The 12,777-nt window shown below is 35.1% G+C and overlaps 1 protein-coding gene across 1 annotated transcript; it reads right to left on the bottom strand.

The window, feature by feature from the left end:
• Window positions 1–862: 862 nt before the first annotated feature.
• On the bottom strand, window positions 863–11,672 carry LOC100252667 (probable mitochondrial-processing peptidase subunit beta, mitochondrial). The gene is made up of 9 exons (XM_010651202.3): window positions 10,871–11,672; window positions 7,905–8,069; window positions 7,646–7,783; window positions 7,390–7,541; window positions 6,946–7,054; window positions 5,178–5,276; window positions 3,777–3,842; window positions 1,849–1,956; window positions 863–1,159 (listed from the first exon to the last, which is right to left on the bottom strand). The coding sequence occupies exons 1-9, from the start codon at window positions 11,645–11,647 to the stop codon at window positions 1,073–1,075; spliced, it is 1,701 nt and encodes a 566-aa protein (XP_010649504.2). The 5' UTR covers window positions 11,648–11,672; the 3' UTR covers window positions 863–1,072.
• Between the last annotated feature and the right edge of the window lie 1,105 nt (window positions 11,673–12,777).

Genomic DNA, 12,777 nt, shown 5'->3' with positions numbered 1-12,777 from the left:
TTTGGCCCGTTGACCTGAAGCCTAATCTAGGGCCATTGAAAAAAATTTGGGCTATAGTTGGCCCAAACCTGTCAGGATAGGCTTGGGCCAATTTTTAAGTTCGAACTGGATTTCTTAGTGGTTTCCAATTTGCATTTATAAAAGGTTAAGAGGCGCTTGTTTTTTTAATTTTTTAGTGAAAATAATTTATTTTTATATTTTAAGGTGACTTGTTTTTCTATTTTTTCATAACTTATTATAAAATTTTTATTAAATGAAAAAAATTAAATATTTTAACTTTTTCTAAATAGAAAAAATAGTATGTTTTTCTTTATTTTTTAATACTTAATAAAAATAAAATATTACAAAAACAAACAACCTAATACTTAATAATTAATATTATTAAACATTAAAATTATATTTAAAATTAAGTAAAAAAACAAATATTACCTAAATATTTTACTTTTTTTCCATTTCGAAATTAATCTTGCAATTTTGTAATACAAGAATAATGGTTCAAGTAAATAAAATAATTAGGAGAAATTTACCCATCACCCATTAAGGAATAATATTCATAAATCACGATAAATATGAGATTAATCTCTTGCAATTTAATTGTCAAAACTAAAAATTTCCAAATTTTCAATACTTAAGCAATTTGAGGTTTTTTCAATCCATAATTCTGGTAATAAAAGTTGAATAACATAAAATTCTAATCAAGTGCCATTAATATATTTTGACCAATAGAATTTTGATCCCTCGGTATCGTATTATTCTTTCTATAGCAAATCTACAAAGATCTGAAAGTCTCCAGTCCATTAACCTGGGAAGAGTTACCATACTGAATCTTTGTGAAAATTAGAACCAGGCAAGGGAGGGAAGAGATCGTGAAAGGGGTTGTTAGTTTTTGCTTAAAGAAATTCATGTGTTGAAACTTGAAACTAAGGATATGTTGTCATACAATAGAGGAATGTCAAAAAATAATAAACCGAAAACTCATAAATAAAATAAAGAATTAAATAGAGCCCTCAGGGCAGTCAGACCTGATGAAATGATGGTCCCAGCCTGAAGAAGGAAAAGAAAAGAAACAGCCTTAGTAACGCAGCAAGTAGGTCCTGCGCCTGAACCAGTTGTAGTCGGGTAAACCCTGGATGGGTCCCAGGGCAGCAATTGCAATATCCTGCAACAAACCAAAAGAGTAGATATCTCATTGGAAAGTTTCTAAGTACATAGAAGGAACACTAGATGGATCAGAGCGCTACAATTGCAAAGAGCAATGCAGCAGCATAACTACTGAAATCTTGGGATGAGTTTGGAAGGACGAATAGCTTCCAATGGGCAAAAGAAGCACCAAAAACTTTATCTACATGGCACTCATATAACTGGTTTACAACTCATTTTCTTGAACATCATCCTTCAAGAAATTTCTAATACCAGCAACCATAGAAGTCAAAGGATCCATCCCATCAGTTGGAATGGAAATATTTCCTGGTACTTACACCCACAAGCATCATATATTCACCTTGATTATTTTTCTCTCTTAAAGGGTCTGCTTATATAGCACGATTATAATTTTTAAATATTATTATAATAATTATTATTATTATTTAAACCTTGTAGTTACAAACTAGAAGATATAGTCAGACAAACTGTCTTTATATTTTGTCGGAAGAATGACACTAATGTGCATGCTGCAAATGGTACTTGCCAATGTTGCTGGAAACTGAAAAGAAAGAGGTAATAATTTACTAATTTGTTCTATGGTCTTTAGTAGCCATTCTTATCTTAAAATGCATTTCTAACACACCAAATTAAACTGTATATTAATCTACGAGCATTTAGTGAGTTCAGGGAAATCTTAGTTCTTACCCTATCAAATATAAAACGGTTTGCAATGCGTTTGACAGTGTTGGCATCCACCGCGTCAATCCTTGCAAATAATTCAGCCAATGGAATTCTTCGGCCATAAGTAAGTAGCTGCAAATAAAAGAACTTCAATCAATGTTTAGGGAAGACATGAATGTGGGTTGCATTCTGACCTCACACCCAATTGTTCCCATGCCATTCTACATTAAGCAACCAAGATGGGTGAGTGTCTTGCCTCTTGGGAGAAAGCGAAGGGGGCATAAATATTTCACAAAAGTAGTAGGGATGGTGATGAATCTTACAATGTGTTGCAGTGTGCTTATCTACTCATTGCGCAAGTGTAAAATTTCCATCTCATGGTAGCACCCTTACTCCAATTATTTGAGACCGAAATATCATTTCAATCTTTCTTTGACATCCTTCATCTATTGTATCAAATCAAATTCATGGCATCATTCTCAATTATTATAAAGATAATGTAGCTCTTTACCCACAGGGGAGGCTACTGGCAAGCACTGGTGTGAGTCATGTGAGCATTTATATTTTATTGTTTTGAAATTCTTGTCTCCTGGATTAAAGACAGGGAATGCAGATAAATCCACCTTGGTCGACAATTCATTTTCAATCATAAGAGATCAAGAAGCATTGTAATTATGAAAAGCTCCAATTAACAACCCTTCATTCCTTGTGGACCTGTGGGTTCCAATTCCCATTTGCAGCATGAGGTAGGGAGAGGTGGGTATGGTATCATACTAGCTTGTCTAACTATAGTCTAGGTGATAATAAAAGTGTGGCAAGAAATATTAGTAGTGATTTTTGCATATTTGTACATATCCTCTTGCATCTAATATTTTGCATTTCAATTTCAGCCCAGCCAATAATCTAGTCATCTCTCCAGAAATGTCAATGAAATGATATGAAGGCCATAGAGCAATGACATATTATAGAAAGGGTGACAACTCAATTAAAGATAGTCTCACATAAAAATACTTAAGATGTCTATAAGCACTTCATTTCAAACACATATAAAAGATTTGAAGATCCATAATCTAATGGTTCTCATCTAAATGAGCTAGTGTAGTGTAGCAAAGATTATCAAGACTCAACAAGTTTAGATGATCTGATAGAAGCAAGACAACTCACCCTTAAGATATGACTGGGACACAGTGGAAGCACAACATGGGAAACCTTCATGATCCCTCTTTGAGTTGATTTATTATTTTCTAGATTTGGTAAAGAAAGACATACAATTTTCTTGGTGATGTGGCTGTGTCATTCATAGGAACAAAATTCTCAAATTATACCCATATTATCCAAACCAATCCTATTTTCCCATTAAAATGAACAAACTACAAAATTATCATGTATATTTCAATAATTCTTCCCTTGGAAAAAATTCCTGAATTGATTTTGAAATACCCAAAGTATTTGAGATAATTTTGGAATGACAACACATTTTCATACTTTCTGATATGCATTTTTTTTATACTCGCCAATTCATCTTTGGTTTTCTCTAAATTATTCCTGAATTTTTTTTCAAATAACATCTGATCATCGAAGTATTCCAGCCTAAATTTAAAATAGAATCCCAAATGTCAGTATTCCTACAAAGACGAGTAAGGCAAAAAGAAACCAGCCTGAGGTTGCAAGAAATCATGAACTATAATTTAATGGAAGAAATGGTGCCAAGTAGGGCCAAGTTGAAACAAAAAATAAAATAAGTTCCCAATCCAAAACAGTAGCAATAAGGTTTTTCAGCTGAGTTAAATTGCATGATGGGAAGGTTTCAATCATGACATGATAACCTGGTTCGATCATTAAGAAAATGTATATATACAGAGGAGGCCCTCGTATCCATGACGGAATCTAATTTCTTGTTTGTTGCCTCTTTCTCTGAGAAATATTAATTCAATTCAGTAAGGAGAACGCACCTGACGACCAATGTCTTCAACAACATGGCTGAGTCCATTAATATGAAGAAGCAGAGAAGATTTCAGCTGTAAATCAACACATCATTTAGCAACTAGACTATTTTACATTCTATCAGAAGAGAAACATTCACACCTTCTTCCTGCCCTTCCCCAAGTTCTTTCTCATAGTAATTTATCTAACAATGCAAGAAAACATTTTGAGTCTGTTTGGAAGCAGAAATGGCAGTGACACAGAAAACATGTTGAAAGCAAGTTTTCAAAGACCATTTTCAAAAATGTCTTCTTGTGTTCCGAAAGCAAGCACTTTAATAATAGAAAACAATCCAAAAACGAACATTTACTGTCATTTTCAAAAATGAGAATTTAAAAACCCACTTCTATTTCCACTACCAAATAAGCCCGTTATTTCTCAGATCATAAGCATTTGCAACCCACATAAACAACACTGACAATGGGCAGAATGGTGAATTGGTATCCTCCACAGGAAGTCAAACACATGGTCATAGCCACCACTACGAAGAAACAGCCCAGAGGAATCAGTTCTATCCCCCTCAATGTATTGACATCTTTTTCAACCATCAGTCAAATATGCTAGATGATCCAGAAATTTAGTTCACTTATTTTAATAGAGGAATTTGACCTAGGCACCTTTATCAGCAGGTGTTTACTAAATGCACCAATATCATAAGTAACATCCATGACTTAAGAGACAGAAGTCAAACATATAAGACAAGCCCAAAGGACCATGTACACTTAAATATATATTGGGAGGCAAGCTCAAAATAGTTGTATGAAAAGCCAGAAAGTTTTCAGATCTTGGTTCAAGCACCAGTTCATTTCAAGGAAAACCGTGGCTAAGACACCAAAACTAGAATATGTCATTCTTTTTGTGAAACTTAAGAAACTCGCCGGACGCTAAAAAATAATAGTCAAAACTTGATGTTCAATTAGAGTGAGCATAACATCAGTGAACAAAACATCATCATCATCATCATTATGATGATGATGATGACAATAACAATAATAATAACAATAAGAATAATAAATAATAATAACAGTGAACAAAGCACTCACAGGATGCTAAAAAATAATAATAATAATAAGAAGAAGAAGAAGAAGAAGAAGAATCAGAGTTATTATGGCTGTCCAAGGATAATCGGAGTCATAAATAAGAAAAACAGATGAAAAATAGCAAACAACTCAGCATTTGTCAGCAAGTGAACATTAATATGTTGCACTATATTGTCAACATGCTTCATATGTGCCAAAGAATACAGCAAAGTTGGGAAGATGACCAGAAAATAAATTGAATGAAAGGCTTCTCTGATTTAAATATTATGCAGTTGGGACATGCTAATGAAAGACTAGTGATAACACAAGGAATTCAGCCTGTCAAGGTACCTGATTACGAGCACGAATAACATCCTCCTCTGAGACTCGATAAGGTAACTTACTTATCTCAAGCATTATTGCATAAGCTAAATCATCCAAGCAATCTGGCTGATGGAAAGTACAATAAACAAAAGATGAACAGTTAGGACGTATAACTTCTGTCAGGAAAAAATAGCAAAACAAGTTCCCAACAAGTGTTCAACCAGAATGAGAATTTAAGTGCTCTTGATTGTTAGAGTTTTTCAAGGACATAAGCAGATGCTAATTGCAACACTCAGATAAAAGGGGTGGATTAGCATATCTTTTGAAATATTTCTAAGACCTATATTAAATGGAACTGGAAGCAAATGATAAGGCTACATGCAAGTAAATAAATAGATGCTTAATCTAAAATACATGAAGGGTTAAGAAGAATAACAAATTATGTGATGAAGATGGGCAAAAGAAGTTAGGGTGTTCAACTTTGGTGGGTGATCTACTATGGATATGGACAGAATTACAAAATCTGAACAATGAAAAGAGATGAATTTATCTTGTGTCCACCCAATTTAATATTGAAGAGAGGTCAAATGAAGTTCTGAACTTCTTCAAGGATAAGAAAGTTCTAAACTTTAATATCATGTTTCTAGAGGAGAAAACCATTGTTGCTGGAGATGGTAGAAGTTGTTGGGCATCAATCATCCTACCTAGAATTCAAATCCCTAACATTGTAATTTTCTCCTTTTGCCTGCATGGAACCTCATGTATACAAAGAAAAGGTAAAAAAGAAGAATACAAGGGAAAGAAAGAAAAACATAAGAGTCCGGAACAGACAAATAGAAGCCCAAATTTCTTAGAAGGGAGGAACAAAGCCATGACAAAGGAGGCATATAATCTCCAAAACTTGAAGTAGAACTCCCCATTTAGCTAAGGCATCTACCTCACCATTTCCCAATTATGGAATCCAATGAATTGATCAATGAATTGTGACCTAAATCTGAAGCCCATATCTAAAGGCAATGATGGAATGAAGGCCTAAAGTTCTAGAAATCAATTCCACAAATTTATCCACACTAGTATGGATTTGAACTTTCATAAAGTTCCATGGATTAGATCCATTTGGAGAATTCCTAAAATTCAACCTAAGGGAAAATCTTAGACCCTTTGTACAACTCAAATTCTGGTCTTAGTTTTGAACAGCAGATATTAAGCACTTGTTGTCCTTTTTTCCTTCTTCCTTTTCTTCCTTTTCTTCTTTCATAGAACTATAAATTTGTCTTTTCAAATGGCACAAATTATCATATATATGTCTATTCATATATATTCATTCATCTAGACACATACACATGCATATATTTGTGCAGGCCACTACTTTTATATCACTGTGAAACAATTTCATTCCATTTGTCCTAAGTTCACATTGATTAGTTAATTTTGGGAGATTTAGAAGTTTAGCTCACCTTGTCAGAGAGCTCATCTCAAATGGAGAGCTTTAAGCTACAGTATTGTGCCTCTCACAGATAAAAGAAGAGATCTAACTTAAGAGAATCAAAGGACCAAGCACACCCAAATCAATTTCTGGGTCCACAGTACAAGGAAAGCCTATTTTCACCTTCTCTGCAGTGTCGGAGGAAGAAAAAGCAACCAAGAAATATGACAGATATGAGAAGGGAACCCGGAGTATATTAAATATCATTCAGTGGAAAAGAAAATCAGCATAAAGTATTATAAATGCTACATCAAATCCAGTAAAATATCTTTAAATTAGGCTAACCAGCATGCCCTGGGGTGACCTCACCTTGGCTACAGCATAAACACCAAACAAGCCTGTGTCTTTATAGTTAGTGTTAAAAGCCATCATGCATTCAGCTATTTCATTAATGGCAACCCTCTGTACAAGCTGTGAACTGTTCAGCATGAACAAAACTAACCCAATTAGAATGGAAATTGGTTAACACAATTAGAATACAAATTAGCTGCAGGTGGGGGACTTCAAAATTTACCCAGCAGCTCTTGCAAGATCTTTTAGCATACTTAAATGGAAAACTACTTTGACTTCAAACTGCATATTTAAATGCAGGTGGGTAATTTTTTTTTTCCTTTTCTTTTTTTCTGTTAAAATGACATAATACTACACCATCTTTCCTGTCCATTCAAGGAAAAAATGGTGAGTGATTAGTCATAGAGCCAAAGGCCGCCAAGTTACAAACATGAACTTAAGAAGTTCAAAACAAAAGGCTACCCCATGTGCTTTCCCCCTCCTGCATTTTTGTTCCAAGAGCCCAGCATCAACTTGATGACCATCAAAGCGATGGAATCTGGATCTGTCCATGAAGCTCCTTTGAATGCAACTGCAAATTGTGCTAGAGGAAGATCATCGTCAATTATCCGAACCTGATATTTAATAGAAAAATCACTCAAAAGATCTGAAATCTTTGTAGAAGGAATGCATATTTCATGTAAATCAAAGTGAAGCCATTCAAATATCATGCACAAACCTCAGATCCAGTGAAAACAGCTGGCTTCTCTGCAACCAACTGACTAGTCACGGAAGGATTAGCTGATAGCTTTGTAAATGTCTTCTTCACTTGCTCAACAATATCCTCATGCTTAACAGCTCCAGCAGCAGAAATTACCTGAAACAAGTATCCAGAAGGAAAACCCATGTTTCAATCTCCAATGCATGCAGCAATGTACTCACTATCCAAAATGCGGTTCATATGAATCAGAAACATCTTAAAGGATCTAGTTGAATACCATTCTGTGGGCAGCACAGTGAGCTGAAATATAGTCTTTAATATGAGATTTGTGGATAGTCTTGATATTTTTCGCAGATCCCAGAACAGTTCTACCCAAAGGTGTGTACTGGAATGCAGTTGCATGCAAATGGTCAAAGATAATATCCTTACTGGGCCCCTCTGCCTACAACAAAGATTTACAAAAGATAAATATGAAATTCTAATAAAAATTTTACCAAATATCTAGCTTGTAAAAGGATGCTGTCAAATAGCAGGAAAATGTTCTTTTCAACTTTCCAGCACACCCTTCACAGCCAAATGGAACCTCTGGAGAGGAGATGTCTGTTTTGTGTTAGTGATTAATTTTAAATTCAATGAAAGTCAACCCAAATGAGCCATACATAATTTTATTAACAAAAAAGAAAGGTGATCAAGACACACATAAAGTGTGGCAGAAAAACCCTGCCTCGGATCCTGGGGGAAAATAAAGAGAATACATCCACTAAATCTCTAACCACAGAGAATAGAAAATAAAAAAGGAAAAAAATCCAATTAACCACCTCTGACACCTTGGAAGAAACTCTGATCTCAAATACTATGAAATCTCTCTGCTTCCAAATGGACCAAAAGAAAGCACCAGAGACTCAGCCCCAAATTTCTTCTCTCTTTTTGCCTAAGCTCTATGGATCATTAGAGAAGAACCTCTCCATCTGAAGAAGGAAGCAAAAAAGCAACAGAAAATAGTAGAAGCAAACTAATTCATACGTAAGGGAAAAGATCATTGGATCATAAAATGATCCATTATTCAAATACAGAAAATTTTTCTGACACTTCAGTTCTGTTTGTCTAGCTGAAAAACCAAGGCAGGGAAATACACATGTTCACCCTGATCCTTAAGAATGAAGCCATTTTCCATCATTTGGAAGAAGGCGGTATTGCCATCAACAAATAAGCTATACTTCAGTGCTGCAAGTAAATGTTAGTGAGGGGGGTTTTTTCCCAATACAAATTCCAGGATATATCTTTCCTAAACACAAAATGGAGCCACCAAATGCTCGAATTCCTGAAAGTAATATGATAAAAAACAGGCTAATCCAGTGATGAAAATTCAAACTTCATAAAGCATAAAAAGTTTTCTTCCTCAAACAAAACACTGACTGAAAGGAGTACTTCAGAAGGAAAGTGCCTAAATGAGTCCCGATGTAGAATTCGTGAGGGAATCTGTTTCACCAACTTAATACCCTTCAATAGTATTTTGATTTTGATTTTAGGACAGTATTCCTTGTTTCATTATTTATTTTTTTTCTGGCTGCAGTCGACTCTCTGACATTGTTTGTACTTGTTTCAAGGAGATAAATCCCTTTTCTCTAGGCCCTTAGTCTTTTCCTTTAACACTTCTTTGTTATCTACTTTAGAAAAGGCTGTGCCAAAACATATTTTAGCAAGTACACTTCTAAATTAAAGTATTTTAGAACTCTAGAAGTTTTATTTCATGAGGAGAGAAACTACTTTTAGTCCAAGAGTCATTGAGAGATATCATGTATCAACAATAGATTATAGAGGTTAATGAAGAGGGAAAACACATACTCATATTGGAAAATTCATCTGTTTACTCATAGCTTCAGAGCTAGAGCTCTAGTAAACCCTACTCACTACCTCCATCTGCTGCTCCAACTCATGTGCTCATGGTCATCATTGAAACAAGACAACGTCTAATCTCAAGGTGAGCCCAAACTTAAATTGTTTGCTTTCTGATAAAGAAAAAAACATAATTATGATACACGAACCAATATAAATTGTTTTATGTTGGTCATTGATAAATCTTTTGAACCCTGATCATCAGTAGGATCTTACAAGAAACTCTCTCATGGTGCATTCAATTTCCAAACATGATTACTGTGGAAAAGAATAAAGTAGGGGTTAATTTTAACTCATAGCTACAGAAAGATGCTCCAGAAAAACTGGGATCAAAATGGTTTAAGCATAGAAGTAAAATACAATCATCCACCATGAAATGTAATGTTTCCCCTCCTTGTTGTTAAACATACTTGCTTAAGTTGAGTATCTATTGTTATTGGTAAAGCATAATAGCTATACAATATCTTTTAGAAGCATCCTACTGTGACTAGTGCCACACTTCACCCTCCTAGCTTTATGCATCAATCTCCAAATCTACTAGCAAATAATGTCTAACTGCCTAAGCGTAACATTTCTAAGTTATTAAACATATAACATGAGTTGGCAATTACAGGATGTGTATCCTTAAATGTAACCAAATTTCTGCATTGAATACTTGATAGAATATTTAATTAGTATTTTTTTCCCAAAAAGTAAGATTTATTCACCAAAGGAGGGAAGAGCCTTAACAACAGCTAAGGATGAGTGACGAGAAAGTCAGCTAAAATGTTTGGACATGTGCACTGGAGATAATGCACCTGAAATGATTAACTTCATGTTGAAGGCACTAAAAGACAACAAAGATCAAAGCAAAGACAGAACATGGCTCAAGGCAGTGGAAAAAGACATGTTAGCCTATGATTCACATACTTCCAGGTATAAGAATGCATGCACCAGATGATTTCATAAACCAGTTCCCATATGATCCAATGCGAAAACAATGAGTGTCAAGAATACCAGAGAAATAGGAGATTTAAAAGAATAAACCAGAAAATAATCTATTTTTCCTGTATCCATAGCTTACTCAATAATACAAATTTTACTACTTTATATTTAATAAGCCTGAACACAGTGATCACCAGCGAGGAACAATATCAGGAAACATCAAGAAAGAAAATAAGATATTGGATCGATTAATACTCTGTCAAGAACCAAATGAAACGAATTCAATTAATAGAACAGAATCAGAAGAAACATTAACAATGTAATTCAATCCATCTCTTTTTCACCACACCCCTCAGCTAAAAAAAATATTGGAATCAAAGTCACCATAATTCAATATTCCTTCATAAACATATTTTCACGTACCTCTTTAATTTGTTGAAGAATCAGATCGCGCTCGCGCTCCATCTGATCCTCACGGAAACACGAATGCTGCAACATATCGGAAAGAAGATCCAGCGCCTTGGGAACATTTTCGTCCATGACCTCAGCGCAGTATGCCGTGTGCTCCCTCGATGTGCAGGCACTCAAGTGCCCGCCCATGCTCCCAATTTCCTCCACCAAAACCCTAGCCGGCCTCTTTTCCGTGCCCTTGAACACCATGCGTTCCAGAAAATGAGCCACGCCGTTGGTGGCGTCACTCTCGAAGCGACTCCCGGAGTCGATCCAGACACCAACAGCCGCGGCGCGGCCTGGGAGGCGTGATTCTGTGGCGACTCGGAGGCCATTAGGGAGGGTGGTGACTCGGGTCTCAGGAGAGGAGAGGGTGGCGCTGTGGTCGGCGAGGATAGGGTGCGGGGAGGTGTAGCGGAGGAAGCGTGAATCCGGCGTCTCGAGACGTTTGAGCTTGGACTTGACAGTATCCGCGGCGCGGTCGTATATCATGGTAGTCGAGGAGGAGGAGGAGGAGGAGGATGGAGGCGGGGGTGGTGGTGATAACGTGGCAGTAGTGACCGCAGCGCTGTGAGATCGGCGGCCAGAGAGGTTAAGGAGACGGCGAATCGCCATGGCCGGAAAATGTGGGAGTTTCCGCGAAGGGGCAGCGAGCGAGAGCAGTTGAGAAGAACTGGAGCTAACAACGATTTGGAGTGATGATGACTGAGGACTGATGACGTGGCATAACGGTTTTATGTGCCACGTCATCGAACTGTGTAATTTTAGTTATAAATTTGCCGCGTTCGGCTCCCTCGGATGCTGCCTCCTTTGAATTTCTTAAGATGACGTGTTCAACGGAGTCATAGACAAAAACAATATAAAACTAAAAAATAGTATTTATGTCTGAGATTACTCCACTAATATTAAGGATTTGTTCTACCATAACATTTAAGATTTCAATTCATCTTTACCCACCCTCAAGTGATGTCGCATGCTCCAACACAATTCCTCTCACAATTTCCAAGAATGAAATCAGTCAAAGTAAATTTCCTACTTTATAAATTTGAGACTCAAATCCATGACTAAACTAGGATTAAGGTACACTAATAAAGGATTAACAAGTTAATAAATTGATGTATTCAAAGATTTTCAAAGCTCTTTAATATAAATGCAATACTAATTGTACAAGGTCGGTTGGTAAGTTCATAAATGAACTTAAGTAGCTTTAATCAAGAGTTTTTTTTTTCTTAATAATAATGTTTATTTTATGTTTAGATTTAAATTTCTTAAGATTGAAAATATTGAATTTTGTTAGAATTTAAAAACTTTATAATTTAGTAATAATTTGTTTAATAAAAAAGAGGAAAAATACATTGAAGGAGAAAATGGGTGGAAGACAAAAAGTAACAGCAACATCAATGGTGGGCAAAGTTCCCATCCCACAAAATATCTTGCTCCAACGCCCACTTGTTTTTGCCATGGGGCCATTACTAAGAACCAAAATGTTTCACCCTACCTGGTTAACAAATGTATGTATAAATCAATCATAAAATTAACACATCAAAGTTTTAATATTAATAATTGAAGTTTTAGTGTATAATTTGAGTTGTTGATGAGTTTTTAATTAGTATGATAATTAGATCTTTTGTGTATTACTCCGTATTTTTATATTTATTTTTTCATATTTCTTTTGTAAATTTAGTACGTATTTGATAAACAAATTTAATAATTTAAAAGTAATTTAATAACTTAATTTAAGTTATTAAGTAAATTCGATATATTTAGTAAAATAATTTAATGATATGACTTAAAAGTAAAAAACAACTTTAAGTAATAAATAAAAATAATTAATTTATTTTTAAGTTTAAATCTTTATTTTATCTTTTTATTTTTATTTA

Source organism: Vitis vinifera, chromosome 1 (assembly GCF_030704535.1).
Source record: "Vitis vinifera cultivar Pinot Noir 40024 chromosome 1, ASM3070453v1".
NCBI lineage: Eukaryota > Viridiplantae > Streptophyta > Magnoliopsida > Vitales > Vitaceae > Vitis > Vitis vinifera.
Note: the sequence above shows the minus strand (reverse complement) of the source record. Positions and strands in the feature narration are given on the sequence as shown.